The sequence below is a fragment of the Lucilia cuprina genome, chromosome 4 (genome assembly GCF_022045245.1).
Source record: "Lucilia cuprina isolate Lc7/37 chromosome 4, ASM2204524v1, whole genome shotgun sequence".
NCBI classification, from domain to species: domain Eukaryota; kingdom Metazoa; phylum Arthropoda; class Insecta; order Diptera; family Calliphoridae; genus Lucilia; species Lucilia cuprina.
Window position 1 is genome coordinate 35,676,168 of NC_060952.1, and position 16,627 is coordinate 35,692,794.

Here is a 16,627-nt window from a genome sequence, read left to right on the forward strand (position 1 = left end):
ATAGAAGTCATGCAAAAAAAGAGAAAAACTTCGTTAGACAAGAACCGGAGGATATACGTCTGGTGCCATAAATGTGTCCTACGTCTGTAACTATAAATTTAAGGGAAAAATCTGCGTTTTTCATTTCATAATCCTGTGTCCTTTTAAAAGGACTTTAAAGTTTTGAAATAGTACATTTTTCAAAAAATATTTTGAAATACTTTTACTAATCAAACAATGTTAAATTCTTATCCTTAAAAATCTATTAAAATTTTTAATACTTTGAAGTCCTGCATTTTTGGTTGGTCACAAAACTAACGGTAAATAATTAATAAACTGAATGAAATACTCGAGTGATCATAGCCAGTTAAGGCACAATAGTAATGTCTTACTATGTGGAAATATGATCAGACTTATGTATAGGCCTTTTTAAATTAGACACAATAGAAAAACACTTCACTATATCCATATATGGATATACATAGGTTTTTACAAACATATACATATGTATATATGTATGTATTTATAGACTCATATGTGTATAATTTGGATTAAATTAAATTTCAGCTATAATTTTGTGTGTCAAATACTTATGTTTCTTTGCATTACAAATATTTATACAATAAAGTAAGTTTGTTTGTGTATGTGTTTAAGGATATTATTTACCATTACAACAACTTCAATGTACCACTAGGAGTTCATAAGAATAAATAGTGTGTGTTGAATATCAGACATAAAAATAAAGGAAACAGGAAAAAACGAAGCGAATAAAGTACACAAATAGAAAAATATAAATAGAGATAGAAAATAAAAAAGAAGTTTTAGTAGAGTGGTAACTGCTTAAAAATAAAAATAAGGAATATTATGTTAACTACCTACATACGTATATATCTATATATTCAATTTCTTTTTTATTTTCGTTTATTTTTCTAGTAAACAAAACATATGGTTGAATGAATAGAAAAACAGACAGACAGACCAACACATACACATGAACACATTAACATGTATTCATACAGAAGCATGCACACGAGTTAATGTGTACATGAAAAGCTTGTTAAAGGATGCTCAAAGGCTCAAGTAACATAAAAATAAATTGTAACACACATTCATATACGTATGCATATAACTATGTGTGTATGTATTTGAATAGCTACATATACATATGTTTATTTGTATTTATACAAAACTCTGACTTATACATCGACACAGTAATACTTATTTACATACACAAGTGAGCCAAGAATAATGATAATATTATAACATAATCACTCTCTGAGTTAACGAAGATATGTCAGTCTGTTCAACTCAACATCTAGTTATTGTCTAAACAATAGATATTTAGTTAAAATATTTTTTTTTTTTTTTTTTTTTTTTTGAAAACTATCAGTTTAGAAAATAAAGGTACACGTCACAGATTCTATACTAATATCGAATAGTTAAAAGAATATATATAGCAGAAATGAGCGAAAATTTTTCTCTTTTGTTTAAGAATAATTTAAATTATTTAATTTCAATATACAAATTAAGTATCACACCTATTTTTCTGTCCGTATGTGTACATACAAAAATGTGCATACAAATTTTGTTTTAATGCTTAAGATAGCAAAACACAAACATACTAAATATTTGTATATATTTGTGAATACAAGAGAGAGGAGAGAGAGTCAGGCAAACAGTAACATCAGGTATGGTAATGTGGCCAATCAATTTATATGAAACTATTAGTTAGTTCCTTATTTAGTTAGTCAGTTATTTATTTATTTCCGGAATAACATCGCTTGGATCTTACTTCGACGAATGCTTGGCAGTGGCAAAGAAAGTCCTGTCCACATGCTCTACATATGTCTGAATCCGCACGTCACAAATGTGCTCGTAATCGTGTGTGTCACTTAGTATACGTGCCAACATACTAAATTCAGAATTGCTCATTTAAAGGAGATTTTTCGTCTTGCTCTCATAAGGGTCACGTGGTTCTACACACTGTTTCATTATTCCAAGAGGTCTTTTGTGATTCTCTCATCCATATTTTTAGTTCAGCTTTTGATGCGTCGAATGCTTTTGCGTTTGGGGAGTATTCAGTTAAAGCTTACAATCCAATACGATCTTAGATTTAGTTCTGTCTCATGATAGTTAGTTAATTAGTTAGTCAGTTAGTAAGTTAGTTAGTTAGTTAGTTTGTTAGTTAGTTTGTTAGTTAGTTTGTTAGTTAGTTTGTTAGTTAGTTTGTTAGTTAGTTTGTTAGTTAGTTTGTTAGTTAGTTTGTTAGTTAGTTTGTTAGTTAGTTAGTTAGTTAGTTAGTTAGTTAGTTAGTTAGTTAGTTAATTAGTTAGTTTGTTAGTTTGTTAGTTTGTTAGTTTGTTAGTTTGTTAGTTAGTTAGTTAGTTAGTTAGCTAGTTAGTTATTGGTGGATGCATTGCAATGCTTCACATGAGTACTCGCGACAGTGCAACAATATGCTCATTACTCCATCCCTGTACACAGACCTATATATGTATATTCACTCACCCATACATTCAACCCTGTAGTCTATTCCTGCTCCTTTATTTTAGTTTGTTCTAAAAGTAGATTTGTTTGCTCTGAATATTTGTATGTATGTGTATTAGGGAGAAAGTAATATTAAGTAGCAACATTGGCAGGCGGCAATACTATACTACAATATGGCGGTAGCAAATCGTACTGTGCTATGGCATTCAACTGGAATGATTGAAAACTTAACTAAAACCCAGTAAAGCGTATATTTCGAAAAAAAATCACATAGAACTGAATACATTGAAAAGAGAAAAACGATTGAGCATGGTAAAATACAAATAAAAGCCAGATTCAGTTAAGCACAAAATTTTTATTGATTTTGTTAAAACAATATACCAATTTTTCGTTGTTGCTGCTTGGCTTTGTAAACAATTTATTTTTGGAAATTTAACAAAATTTTTGTTAAAAGTATTTAAACTTTCAACACAAAAAGAAAAAAGTTTTTAATTTTTTTTAAGAAAATGTTTTTATCTGTTAACTGGATTTTCTTTGTGAAAGAAAGGCTTCAGCTGCATGAATTAAATACTTATGAAATTCGAGTGCAGTTTTTTATCATTAAAAAGTTTTATGATTTAAATGCATTAAAATTTTAATTCTCACTGTGGCTAGGACCACTATTTTATAGGATTATTTTTATATGAATTATGTAATCAAAAATATTTTTATTACCACCGTCGTTAAGTGCTTTAGTTATTATTATGGCATTACATTATTTTAATATTTTTTAAAACTCATCAATCTTTGTGGATCACAAAAGCAAAACTGCTAATTCATCTCTTTTTTAATTTGATTAAGGATCAAAGTAAACCAGTACAAAGGGTAAGTTTAAAAATCTATATCACTTTTTATTTAAATGGTAAAAATGATAAAATGGTAAATACCAGTAGTAATTTACCAATGAAAAGGTTTAAAATGAGAATCTTAAAGTGATGGACCAGTCAGGAGATCTTTAGATTTATTCAAATTTATCAAACTTTTCCATACACTGTACTTATACCAGTTACTACTAATAGAATAATCAGTTTTGGTTTACATACTTGACAGTATATTAACCCATAGAAAAAGTTTTTATTGGTTTATGGATTGATGCATAGGCAAGGTAATAGACTTTTCAAATCCGAAGAAATACAGCTAGAACTCTAAATAGAGCCTGATGTAGCCGCTTTTTCCAGGAATCAAACGCACAACCTTCAGTTAACCACTGTACATCACCAGATTTTTTACCTCAGAAAGAAATCTCCTATCTCCTACCTTGCAAACCTTTCATACATTTGATTTACTGTCTGAGGCTACTCTTGCAACTCTTGTCATAAAGAACAAAAATTGTGAGCATATTAATTAAAAAAAATCATCTTAATTTTTCAAATGGAAGGATATACATACATAGAGAAATTTTTTTGGATGACATCTATACGTATACGTGTTAAAAAATTATTGATATTGAGAATATTAAGTATACGCCTAATTTAGTGAGGCACTTAAAAGTATAAAAAACTGAAAATTTTAAAACTTTTTTCTGATTTTAATAAAAATGTTTGTTCTTTACGATAAGAGCTTAAACTTGACCTCTGAGAGTAACTCAAAATTCCAAATGGTTTGCAAGTTATGGCACTAATAACTAACTAATAAAATAACTACTTCTTTGCAAAAATTACACATAGTCCCCAAATTGTTGGCCCACAAAACATTTTTAATAAAATTAAAAAAATAAAACGGGTAATTTTTGTTTTGTAGTGGTAGTAATTTTATTTCTTTCGTGTTGCACGCGTTCATAAATTGTTCTATAGACTAATCCATATTCCACAGATAAGTCTTTAGATTGGTTCATGGGTAAGTAAACAAAGTGAACCACAGTCCATAGACTTTTCAACCGATTAGCCCATAGAATAATCAGCAGACAATCCCTTAGAATAGTTAATTCAAGGTCTAGTCAATAGAAAATAGACTGGTATAAAGACTTGTCTACAGATTATTCCATAAAATAACCCATTGATTCCTCTATAAACAGATTCAAAGTAAATAGATCAACTCATAGGTTGGTTCATAGACTAGTCAAAAATAAATACACATAGACTAGTACATAGAATAGTCTATAGATAGGTCCATAGACTAGTTAACAGACTGATTATAAGGCTATTTAATAGACTGGTAAATAAACTGGTTCAAAGTCTTGTCAACTAACTAGTTAATAGAAACACAATAAATAGATCTATATAATTGTAAAAAATTCATAGATTGGTCAATAGTCTACCGCTCAGTCTATCACAATTTATACTAGATTTTTCTAATTATCCATTAAATGTCAGATCTGTCTAATTAATACAAGTACATTTATCATTGAGTATTTTCTCTTTCTCTATAAACATTCAATTTTTCAACTTTTTTACAAACATTTAATCTCTAGTTTTAATTTATTTCAAACGTTTGTTCTTACTTCGATATAATAATACTTTGTCTCTTTATTTACTTAGTTCATTTAACCCCTCATAAGTTATCCTCATTTGAACTTGTTACAGCTTTTGTTTTAACAAACATCAAACCAACGGGGTTAGATACTATTTTAGTTAAATCTTTGGTTTGAACTATTTACTAGAAAACTCCATCTTTGTTTAATACGTTGTATACTAATGTGTATGTATGTGTATCGTGTTTTTATTTTATTTAATAGTTTTTATCATTTCAGTTGGATTTTTTTTCATATTCCTTTTTTAATTTCCTTGAGGCCTTGGAAAAGTTGCATTTAAACTTTTGTATATAGCTTGTTGTTGTTTTTTTGTTTTCAATATTGTTGCTTAGACATGTCAATTGAAATTTATATCAATTGCAGAACATACAATTGCTTCATACTTATATATTTTCTACTTTCTTGTACAAAGATTAACTAGAAACCCAAAAGGAACAAAGAGTTGTATTAAAGTAAGAAATAAAGTAGAAAATTTATTTCTGCTTGAAATATTATACAGCTATTGGAAAACCGTAAACGGCAAATATGTGTCGTTCCTAAAATATATAGCTGTGTTAAAATAAGTAAATATTTATCTACCAAAAATTGGAAAAACATCAGTTACTGATCAGACAAATTAATACTTATTCCATGCTTAAAAGATGTATAAGGGTGATTATACCCTACACCAATATATTGTAATGCGTTTGTTATGATGTTTGCACAAACATATTTGTCCTATACCCACCTTAAAGTATAACGAACGACTCTGAAATACTTTCAGAGTTGATAAAGACATGTCCGTCCGTCTGTTAGGCTGGCTGCCATGTAAACCTTTATGATAAAAGTGATCCATTTTTTTAGCAAGCCTCCTTAGAATCGTATCTATCGATTTGGGCTTTTTATGTGGTCTCCGGTAGGTTTGTGGTTAGTGTTCTAGTCTGGTAGACCGGAGGTGGTGGGTTTGATTTCCACCTGAGGCACGGGTTAAGGAGCACACAACAGGCCCAATAGAGGCCTAGGTGTATTATTTTGGATTTGATGTATATGTGTACATCATCCTTTCAAATTAACTAACTAACTAACTAACTAACTAACTAACTAACTAACTAACTAACTGTGTTTTTTATCACATCAAAATCAAATACTACAAAAATCGTCACAACAATTTTTTCAAAATTTAAACCCCCTTTTAAATATATAATTATAATCATTCATATTGCAATAAAATAATTCTTGTTTGATCCTAACTCCTGCATAAAGCATTTTCATTAGAAAATTAGTTATTCAGCAATAAATTGCCTTAACTCTTTCAGGAATACGTGACACCGGTCTTTTTACATTTTTGTCGATTTAGAGCGTTATTTTAAGTTTACAGATAAATTTAATGGTTATTACCAAAGATAAATGTGTAATTTTTTTAGAATATATATAAAATTCTAATTAAAAATTTCTTTATGAAAAATAAATAATTTTTAATATAAACTTGTGGTGTAGGATATCATATGGTCGACCATGTCCAAATATACTTGCTGTAGATAAAAGTCTAATTTGATTTTGTGCATTTTAACCGAATATGTGTGTGTGTGTGAATTCTTCTTTATTTCATTTAGTCTTGCAGATAAATTTCTCTTCTTTTTCAGGATCAAAAGTAACAAAAGTTTTCTTTATTTCGTGTAGAGCTCTCAAAAATCTTATTTAGATGATCTCATAAATGTATATTTTAGTCAAGAGCAAGAGCTTAGAATAGTTCTATAGAATAGAATAGTTGTGTTTATAGATGCTTAGTCAATTGCTCTGCAAGATATGAATATCAGAAAGTTTTCGCAGTACAAATGAATCAAAAGCTCTTGCAGTAGCCATAGCAATTTCATCAATCGGAAACCTTCTGGTTAATCAGTCACTATGCAACTTGGACGTTCAACAAGCAACTCTAGAATATTATGGATCGTCAAAATGATTTAAATATATAATTTAAAGTGGAGCTATTTTAACTTGAATAAATCTTTAAGAAAGGTTACAAAACATGTGCAGAAATCACAACCATAGCTGCCATATAACATTTACTCTTAAATACATATATCTCTAAATAAGTATTGGATATTAAATATTCAAGTTTGATTGATTACATTTTCTAACATATTAAATTCAAAATAATTTAATTTAAATGCTGCTGAGTGGCGCCACATAAGTTCAATATGATTTTTAATCCCTAAACATGTAACATATATATGTATATAATTTTTTCGTAATTGTAAATATTTTTTCTGCAGTAGCTATTGTCATGGTTTGCCACTGCTATTTTTGCATATTCAGTAGTTTTTGTTTTTTTTTGCCATTAAAACATTAAATGTATGGCATAAAAATTGAAAATTTAATTATAAAAGCATTTTACCACAATTTATGATTGAAAAATATCACCAGCATTTATGTAACAATATTTAAATATAAATAATCATATGCATTCATTAGTCTCTGGGGCAAATAATAATAGAATAATAATATTTTTTTATTATTTTTATTTAAACGTGGGTTTTTAATTGATTTTAATTTAAGCAACAAAAAAGAAAAACAATCAGGGGAAATATAAAAAAATATATTCACTTTATTGACAGTAACAAAATCATTTAGCATTTAACTAATAAATTGAATATGTATGTATACGTACATATATATTAAAAACTCTATGTTATTTTTGTAGTTATTATAACGCATTTATTATTATTGTTGCTGTTGCTGCTGTAATTTTAACAACATTATTAATTGCTTATCAAAGGACTAAATATAATAATTTTAAAACCGTTTCGTATATGTGTGAATATTTAAATATTAAACGGGGATATGCGAAAAAAATTAACCACAAATGCAACAACGACAGCAGGCAATTACTTTAATTGCATTTAACAGAACATTTTATTGTTATGCTTTATGTTTCTCTATTAATAACACTGACAGTTTATGACAGATAGGACACGAAAAAAAACGAAAAGAAACTGGATATTAAAATTTAATATCGCTTTCATATAAATTAAAGTGTAAGTGAATTCGTATAAATGTATAATAACTATTTAATTGACAATTTATAAGGTCATAACATTAAATAATTCTGGATTGCGAATTTTTTAAAAATAACAAATAAGAATTATAGTCAGGCGATGCCGACCATGTAATACCCTACCTACCTTTTACAAAAATAAAATGTGATTTAGTTGTCACAATAAAGCATTTAAGTTAACCATTTTCAATAGGCTTCATCGACAAATCATTAAATTATCTTCAAAATTGCGACCTGCAGTTTAATTACAACGACGGACGGACATATATAAATCGAATCAGAAAATAACAAACAAACAAACTAACTAACGAACTAACCTACTAACTAACTAACTAACTAACTAACTAACTAACTAACTAACTAACTAACTAACTAACTAACTAACTAACTAAGTAACTAACTAAGTAACTAAGTAACTAACTAAGTAACTAACTAACTAACTAACTAACTAACTAACTAACTAACTAACTAACTAACTAACTAACTAACTAACTAACTAACTAACTAACTAACTAACTAACTAACTAATTAACTAACTAACGTACTAAATTACTAACTAACTAACTTACTAACTAACTAACTAACTAACTAACTAACTAACTAACTAACTAACTAACTAACTAACTAACTAACTAACTAACTAACTAAATAACTAAATAACTAACTAACTGACTAACTAACTGACTGGCTGACTGACTAACTAACTAACTAACTAACTAACTAACTAACTAACTAACTAACTAACTAACTAACTAACTAACTAACTAACTAAATAAATAACTAAATAACTAAATAACTAACTAACGAACTAACTAACTAACTAACTAACTAACTATCTTTCTAACTAACTAACTAACTTACTAACTAACTAACTAACCAACTAACTAACTAAGAGAGTATTCAATTATTCGGTTTTTTTTCTTATTCGGTTTACTCGACAAATAATTATCTGGGATTCTAAGTTGGCCGGCTAATAATCGGATAATTCAAAATTATTCGGTTAATCGAATAAAACGCAAGTGAAAGTCTTTTTAATAATATTATTTATTTTCTACAATATTTTTCTTCTCATAACGAAGAAACTTATATTTTTATTATTTCTCAAAAATTCTTTTTCTTAAATATTAGAAATTATTTATTTTCATGTGAAATCCTCTTCTATATAAAGATATTAAATTTATGTGTTTTGAGATTTATCAACGAGTTTTACAATTCATACGTTCCAATAAATAAGTGTTTAACTATGTATTGCAGAACAACTTATTAGAAATACTTTAGAAACACAACACTGTTCTTCAAAACTGGATGTAGAAGTAAAGGCGATATCATTATTTTCAGGATTTGTTTTCAGAAATTTGAAATGTTTCTGCAAGAACCCATTCTAGAAGTAAATTAATCAGAACAACTTATTACAATGTTTCTGAAGTAAAATTATAAAGGTCATTCAATAAATATTCTTTTTTATAGAAAAGTAATTAGGAAATTAATACAGAAAGTAAATTTATTATGAACATATTGCATTTTGTATAAGATTTACCGTGATTTTATTGTTTAATAATAAGTTTTTCTTAATCGGTTAATTGACATAAATTATTCGGTTTATTCGTTATTTGAAATTTGGCAATTTTTCATTTATTAGAGCGATTAATCGTCAGAAATTGATCGATTAAACGATCGACGATTAATAGTTTGAATAATCGTTTCAACAATTTCTTAAAATAAGGTTAAAACAAATTCACTGATGTAGGGTATCATATGGTCGACCATGACTTACTTTTTCCTAATAGCTTAATAAAAAAAAACATTTTATATATTTTTTATATAACTTTGTCCATACCAAATAACAACACACAATTTTATTTTATTGTATATCCTTACTTACACTTACAAACAAGTCTTAAAACCCATGTGTGTCTGTGTGTTAATAAAATAAATTTTATTAAAACTATAGCTTTCTTTATCAGATATTTTTTACTATGTATTTGTACTATTAGTAGCTTAATTTTAGTGTTTCATTTACTTTTGTAGTTTAAAAGAGATTGCTAGGATATATGTATGAAAAAATTGCTATCTCAGATTATGTTTTACAAAATTTTACTGTTGCTAATGAAATTGTAAACGATTTTGCTTTTTTTTATTTGATATAAGTAAAGATATTTTTATTTGTGTAGGTTAAATAGATAAATTAGTTAGTATTTATATAGATTTTTTTTAATAAAATAATCCAATAAGAATCGAGCATGTTGGACAATGTGATGCAGTACTATGGATATAAGAGTATAGTAAGGAGACATTCATTAGGTTAGTTGATATATAAAACTTAAAATTGTGCATTAAACTTCACAAAACGAAGAGAATGACAATATTCAACTACCCAAAGATGGGAGCAACTCATTTCCAACGCTCAGTATCACAGTCACTCCTCTGTGTCATTGGGTAACAGCACCAAACATATACCGAATTTTACAATTTATCAGTCTTTTAACCGCAATTATAGCCACTACGTATATCCCGAACTGGACACAGTCTTGCGGGCAACTTGTCACCCGTATTACCAATTATGTGGCCCTTTGGTTAGATCCCATATAAAATCATTCCAAGGACTAGCGGAGGAGTGAAGTGACATGTTAAACCTTTTATCCAACTCATTCAACTCAGCACATTTCTTATTTATCCGACACATTCATGAGAGAAAACAAGTAGTCGGCCTAGGCCAACCATATAATAACCTACACCTATATAAGAAAAAAATGTGATTTAGTTTTCATAATAAAGCATTTAAGTCCAATTGTACCTTGCATTAGAGATACGAAAGCCATTTACTGTTTAATAAAACTGTGGATATTTAAGTAAAATGTTTATGGGGGCTTTTTAGAGGGGCTAGGCTCTGAGGCCCTATAATTATAAAGTTCATCAGGGTCATAAAGACTAGTATAGAACTTGGTTTTGCAGCTTTTTGTCGAGATACGAGTATATTAAACATAATTATGAACGTAAAAGCCCTATTTGGCGGGTTCCGTTCTATGGGGTCTAGGTGGAATAATGGACCGATATTAACTTATAGGCTTCGTCTACAGTACCATAAGAGATCATGCGCTAATTTCATTGAATTATCTCCAAAATTGCGACCTGTAGTTTGATTACAATGTTTACAAGCCCTATTCGGGGGTACAGTTGTATGGAGCCAGGTGAAATAATAGACCGATCTTAACCATTTTCAATAGAGTTCGTCCCTGGGACAATAGAAGACCATGTACCAAATTTAATTATCTTCAAAATTGGCCTGTAGTTTGATTACAAGTTTTACATGGACGGATGGACAGACGGACGGTCATAGTTAAATCGACTCAGAAAATGATTCTAAGCTGATTGGTATACTTTAAGGTAGGTATAGGACCAATATTATTGTATAGGGTTAAACATATGACGCATTCATTTCAGGTATACAGTTGGTGACATATACAATTGACACGCAAACATTTCCAACGCTTAGACCCACAAAAACTCCTGTGTGAGGTAACTTTTGTCATCGGTAACAGCACCAAATTTATTCGTTATTCACACTCTAATACGTCATTCAACACCAAATTACAAATTGAATTTTATGACTCAACCACTACGTAGATTCCGAAGGAACTCCAACCCATTCATTAGCCAGGGCATAACCACAAAAACAAATTATGTGCTTTTGTGGTTAGACCCCATTTCAAATCATTCCATGAAGTGACAGAACCAATTTCTAGTCCCGGCAGACTAGAGGCACTGCTAACACACCTTTTATTACATTTTTAATTTTGAATCCAGGATCTTGTATTGTATAGTCCATTACCATACTAGCTACTAGCTCCATTGATTACGTAGCCAGCCAAATTTTAACATACCTCTCAAGTAAAGTTAAAACCATAAGTTATTATATAACTACTTAAAAGTAATGCATACGGTATGTAGCAGTAACTCGTGTTGTAAGAGTTTTTATGATAGTACTCAGTATCTGCTGGCATAGTCATCTATGGCCTTAGTTCTTTAATTAATTCAATAACTTAACATCAAATTCAATAATATTTGACCCCAAAGGGAGCAAAACTACAATTTAATAAAAATCAAAAAAAAAAGACCAATAAAAACTTTGTACTTTTTGCTGTAAACTGACATTTACTTTTTCTTTATTAAATTGAATAAATAAATAGCAGAGCAGCAAGTAAAAGAAAAGAAAAACACAAAAATGCATAAATTTATTTTCCCCCTTGTTTTTCCTTTATGCCACCACAAAACTATGGTAAACTGTGAAAAGATAAATAAAGATTTTCTGATCATGTGTTACACAAACAAACAGAGAATAAGTTTTAAATTTAAATTGTTTTTTTTTTCTTTCTTATGATTTAGTTATAAATTTAGTTAACGAACATCATAATGTTATATATGTATGTAATTAGTAAAGTAAATAAAATACCAACTTACCGTACTTCCTTCATAATCGCTGGTTAATAATTGTATATCAATTTCTATATCAAGGTTTCCCTTTGAACTGGCTGTTGACGTAATTAATTGAAGAGGCAAATGATCGACCATTAAACCATCAACCAGTGAATTATTGTTATTAATGAAACCGCTGCCACTGCCTCCAATGAGAGTGCTGTTGACATTGTGTAGGCTTCCTATAAAATGGCTGTGGGTCATATTTAGTGCCGGCGCTAAGAGGGATATGGAAGAATTATAATTGCTGACATTGAGGGTGCTGCTATTATCAGTGATGCTGTTGTTGTTGCTGCTGTTGTTGGTATTATGATATAATATTTTGTTAATATTGGTGTTGCCATTGGCTATGGCGGTGTTGTTTCCGGCCGTATAACTACTATGATACGGATGTGCATATGCTGATGATGTTAGGGAGGAATGTTGGCTCTCGGCCATATAGGTGGCCAGAGCACCTGTTGTTCCTGCCACCGCTAATGCAGCAACCGTTGTTACCGAGTTATTTAAAGCAGCCACAACTTTTAAAGTTGTGGCAGCCATGGTGGTTAAAGCGGCCAATGTTGAGCTGCTCCTACTACTGCTGCTGCTGGTTGTGTACAAGTTAGAGGTGGTCATTTTTTGTTTTACTTTTCTTTTAATTTGTTTGAACTATTTTTACACTTTCTTTGTTTTTATTTTATTTTTTTTTTTTCGTTTAACTTTCCTTGTTTTGTTTTATAACACTAAGGAATTGAATTTATTTATAGCACTGGGTTTAATTTATTTGCCCAAGTGTGCAGCACTTTTAACATTCAAGTCGTTAGAGTAGAAAAGTTGAAAACAAATGTTTGGAGGGCTTAAAAGCTGCAGGAATTTTAATTGCAAAATAATTGCTTGCACTTTTGTTGAAAGAAAAGAAAATTGTTAGACTTAATGAAAAGGACTATAAAACAAGGAAGGTAAGAAATAAGAAATGAAAGATATTTAACTAACAACAGTACTTTTAATTTATTGCCACTTATTTCTGGTAAAATCACAAAAAATATTATTAAAGATTTTTTTATTATTTATAAAGTTTTTTTGTTTTTAAATTTAACTCATTTTCAATGTTTGCTCCATTTTAACACATAATTTAATAAATTTTTGTTTATTTCTGATTTTTTTGTAGCAGTTTTAGCTTTTCATTTCTAATTAAACGGAAATAAGTCATTTGAAATAGTTTTTTTTATTTTTTCAAATAACACAAAAAAGTAACAAATTTATAGCATATTTGTTCGTTTTTTCAGTTTATCTTTATCAAAAAACGGAAATTGCAAATTTTAACGGGTTTCACAAACATTTTATTTCTCATTCATTCATAATTTTTCTGCTATTTGTTCACTCTTTATTTTTATGATATATATTTTTGTTTGTTTTTTTTCTTTATTCACTGTTTTTTTTTTTATTTGTTATATATTTTTGTTTGTTGTATTGTTAGTTATTTGCTGTTATTTCTGTCATGCAATATTGCATATTTATGTATATAGTTTATTTTATTTAGTTTTTTCTCCATTTTTGTTTCAAATTCTTCTTCATGTTTAACTTCCTGTTGACCGACAAGTTCTTGTTGTTGTTTTTGTGTATATGCGTTTTTATGTTATTTTAGGGCTGCAATGAGAAATATGGAAAAATATTTTTTATTACAGTGTTACTTTTTTTGCAAAGGACTATGGCTAAAAATAAAAACATTTAAACTAAAAATTTTTGTATTTAGGGTCAGTGTAGTTTGTTAATTAAATTTTTAATAACATAGCAATTTTTTGTTAATAAAAGGGCGTAGTGTTAGATTTTACTATTTAGAAAATCTTACTAATTACACAAGTCAACAAAATCAAACTTTTCATTTCGCTGAGTTCAAATATCGTTATTAAACCGTATTTCAAAAACTTTAACAAGTATGAATGTATAGTCGGGCGTAGCCGACCATATGATACCCTACACCAGTCAGTTTGTATGTTAAAAATGGGGATTATTAAAAAAAAATAAAGCATTTGGTTTGTTTTTTAACTTTATTTCGGAATATTTTTACTCTTTTTTTTGGCAAAAAAGAGATTTTTTAAGAGGGCCCAAAGTGGAGTAGGGCAAAATGTGGCCCTATCCTTAAAAATGTTGGTAGGGGGAGTTAAGTCTTCTTCAATATTATTTATGTAGAATTTAAAAGTGTTATTAGTGTTTGTAAGTGACTTTTGACCTTTAAGTCATTTTCTGAAGGGGAGTTTGTATGGGGGATAGGGTCAAATGAAGCCCGATCATTACAAAAATCGGTAGTGTCATTTAAAGTTCTATAAAACTAAGTTTTGTCGACTTTTGTTAACATAATAGATCATTTAAATTAATTATAAGCCAAAAGGCTCTATTTGGGGGTACGGTTGTATTGGGGCTTGTCGAAATAATGGACCGATTTTAACCATTTTCAATAGGCTTCGTCCTTGAGCGTGTGTGCCCAATTTCATCCAATTATCTTGAAAATTGCGACCTGTACCTTGCGCACAAGGTTTACATGGACAGCCAGACGGACGGACGGACGGACGGACAAGCCGATTGTAGCTTAATCGACTCAGAAAATGATTCTAAGCCGATTGGTATTTTTAAAAAAAAAAAAAATCATAATTTTTTGTATTTATATGTATTTCATTAAAAAAATTATTCAAAATTAATAATATTGTGAATAAAATTAATAAATATAATGAAAATGACATCTTGAAACATAAAATTTTTGAAAAAATCAAATATGTAAAGTTAATCGCAAAAAATCTAAGCATAGAATTAAACACGTAAAATACTGATAAAAAGAAAATCATTTTTTGTTACTTTTTCATTCACCAACTGGTATTTCTTAAACAGATTATACTGAAATTAAGACTGTACGTATATAACACTAAGAAATCGAGTACTAGAATTCTAGAAACAATATATACTTAACTTTACAAAACAAAATCGTTCACTATTTTTTTTGTAATATTTACGAAAATTTCATATCTAATATGAAATATTAAAAATCAATCTTTTGAGCAAAAAAAATCTAAAACATCCATTGTCAAAAAATAGGGGAAATTATATGACAAATATTAAAAAAAAACTTATTATTGATTTAAAAAATATTTTCAATTATAAAAAAGAATCAATTAAATAAAGAGAAATTTTCTTTGAGATTTTTGAAAAAAAAAAAAAATATTTAAATTTTTTTTGAATTTTAAATTTCCTTGCAAGGTAATCTAGTTACACTGCAATAACTGTCATCATGATTATTCTCTTTAGAAAGATAATTTTGTGTTGGTGTTCATATTATTTAAAAAAACTTTAAAATTTCGTTCCTGTTTTGCCAATCTAAGTAAAAACTTCAAAAAAGTGGCGAACAATGTCTGTACAAAAATCGCAAAATCTCAAAAACTAAAGCTATCCGAAAAATCACATTAAAAATACATAGTTTTTCTGGACACAAATGTATATATAAACAAGTAGGAAAGTAAAGTCGGGCATGGCCAACCATATTATACCCTACACCATGAGAATATTTTTAAAATTTTTACTTTTTATAAAAAACTTTTATGTTGAATATTATTCCAAAATATTTAAGCAATTTATTGATAAAAAAATCAAAATTTCTAAATGAGGCTTTATATAGGTCAAATATGGGCCGATCCTAGGGAAATTTGGGAAAAGGATATATATTTAAATAACAGTTAGTTTTGTTGAGTTTCATTGCGATACAAATGTTTACAAGTCAATTTTAGACGTTTAAGACATTTTTTGAAGGGGGTTTGTATGGGGGCTAGGGTCAAGTAGGGTCAAATTTTCCTTACGAAAATCTGCAGTATCATTTATACATATATAAAACTTATTTGTATCAATTTTTAGAGAGATAATAGAATATTTGACGTAATTATGGCATAAAAAGTTCAAATCGTGAGGTACGGTTGTATGGGGGCTAGGTGAAATAATGGACCGATTTCAACAATTTTTAATAGGCTTCGTCCCCGTACTAAAAAATATGCTTGGTCCAAATTTCATAAAATTATCTTGAAAATTGCGGCGTGTACCTTGCGCACAAGGTTTACATGGACAGCCAGCCAGCCAGCCAGCCGGACGGACGGACGGACGGACATGTCTTAATCGACTCATAAAAT

General features: G+C 28.8%; 1 protein-coding gene across 2 annotated transcripts in view; it reads right to left on the reverse strand.

Moving 5' to 3' along the window:
- Nucleotides 1-16,627, reverse strand: part of LOC111681530 (dopamine receptor 1) — a 129,232-nt gene that overhangs the window by 105,894 nt on the left and 6,711 nt on the right. For both annotated transcript variants that reach the window (XM_046948646.1, XM_046948645.1), the window contains exon 2: nt 12,468-14,108. In XM_046948646.1, coding sequence (XP_046804602.1) covers nt 12,468-13,097 — 630 coding nt within the window. In that variant the 5' untranslated portion in view covers nt 13,098-14,108. The remainder of the gene's footprint in view (nt 1-12,467; nt 14,109-16,627) is intronic.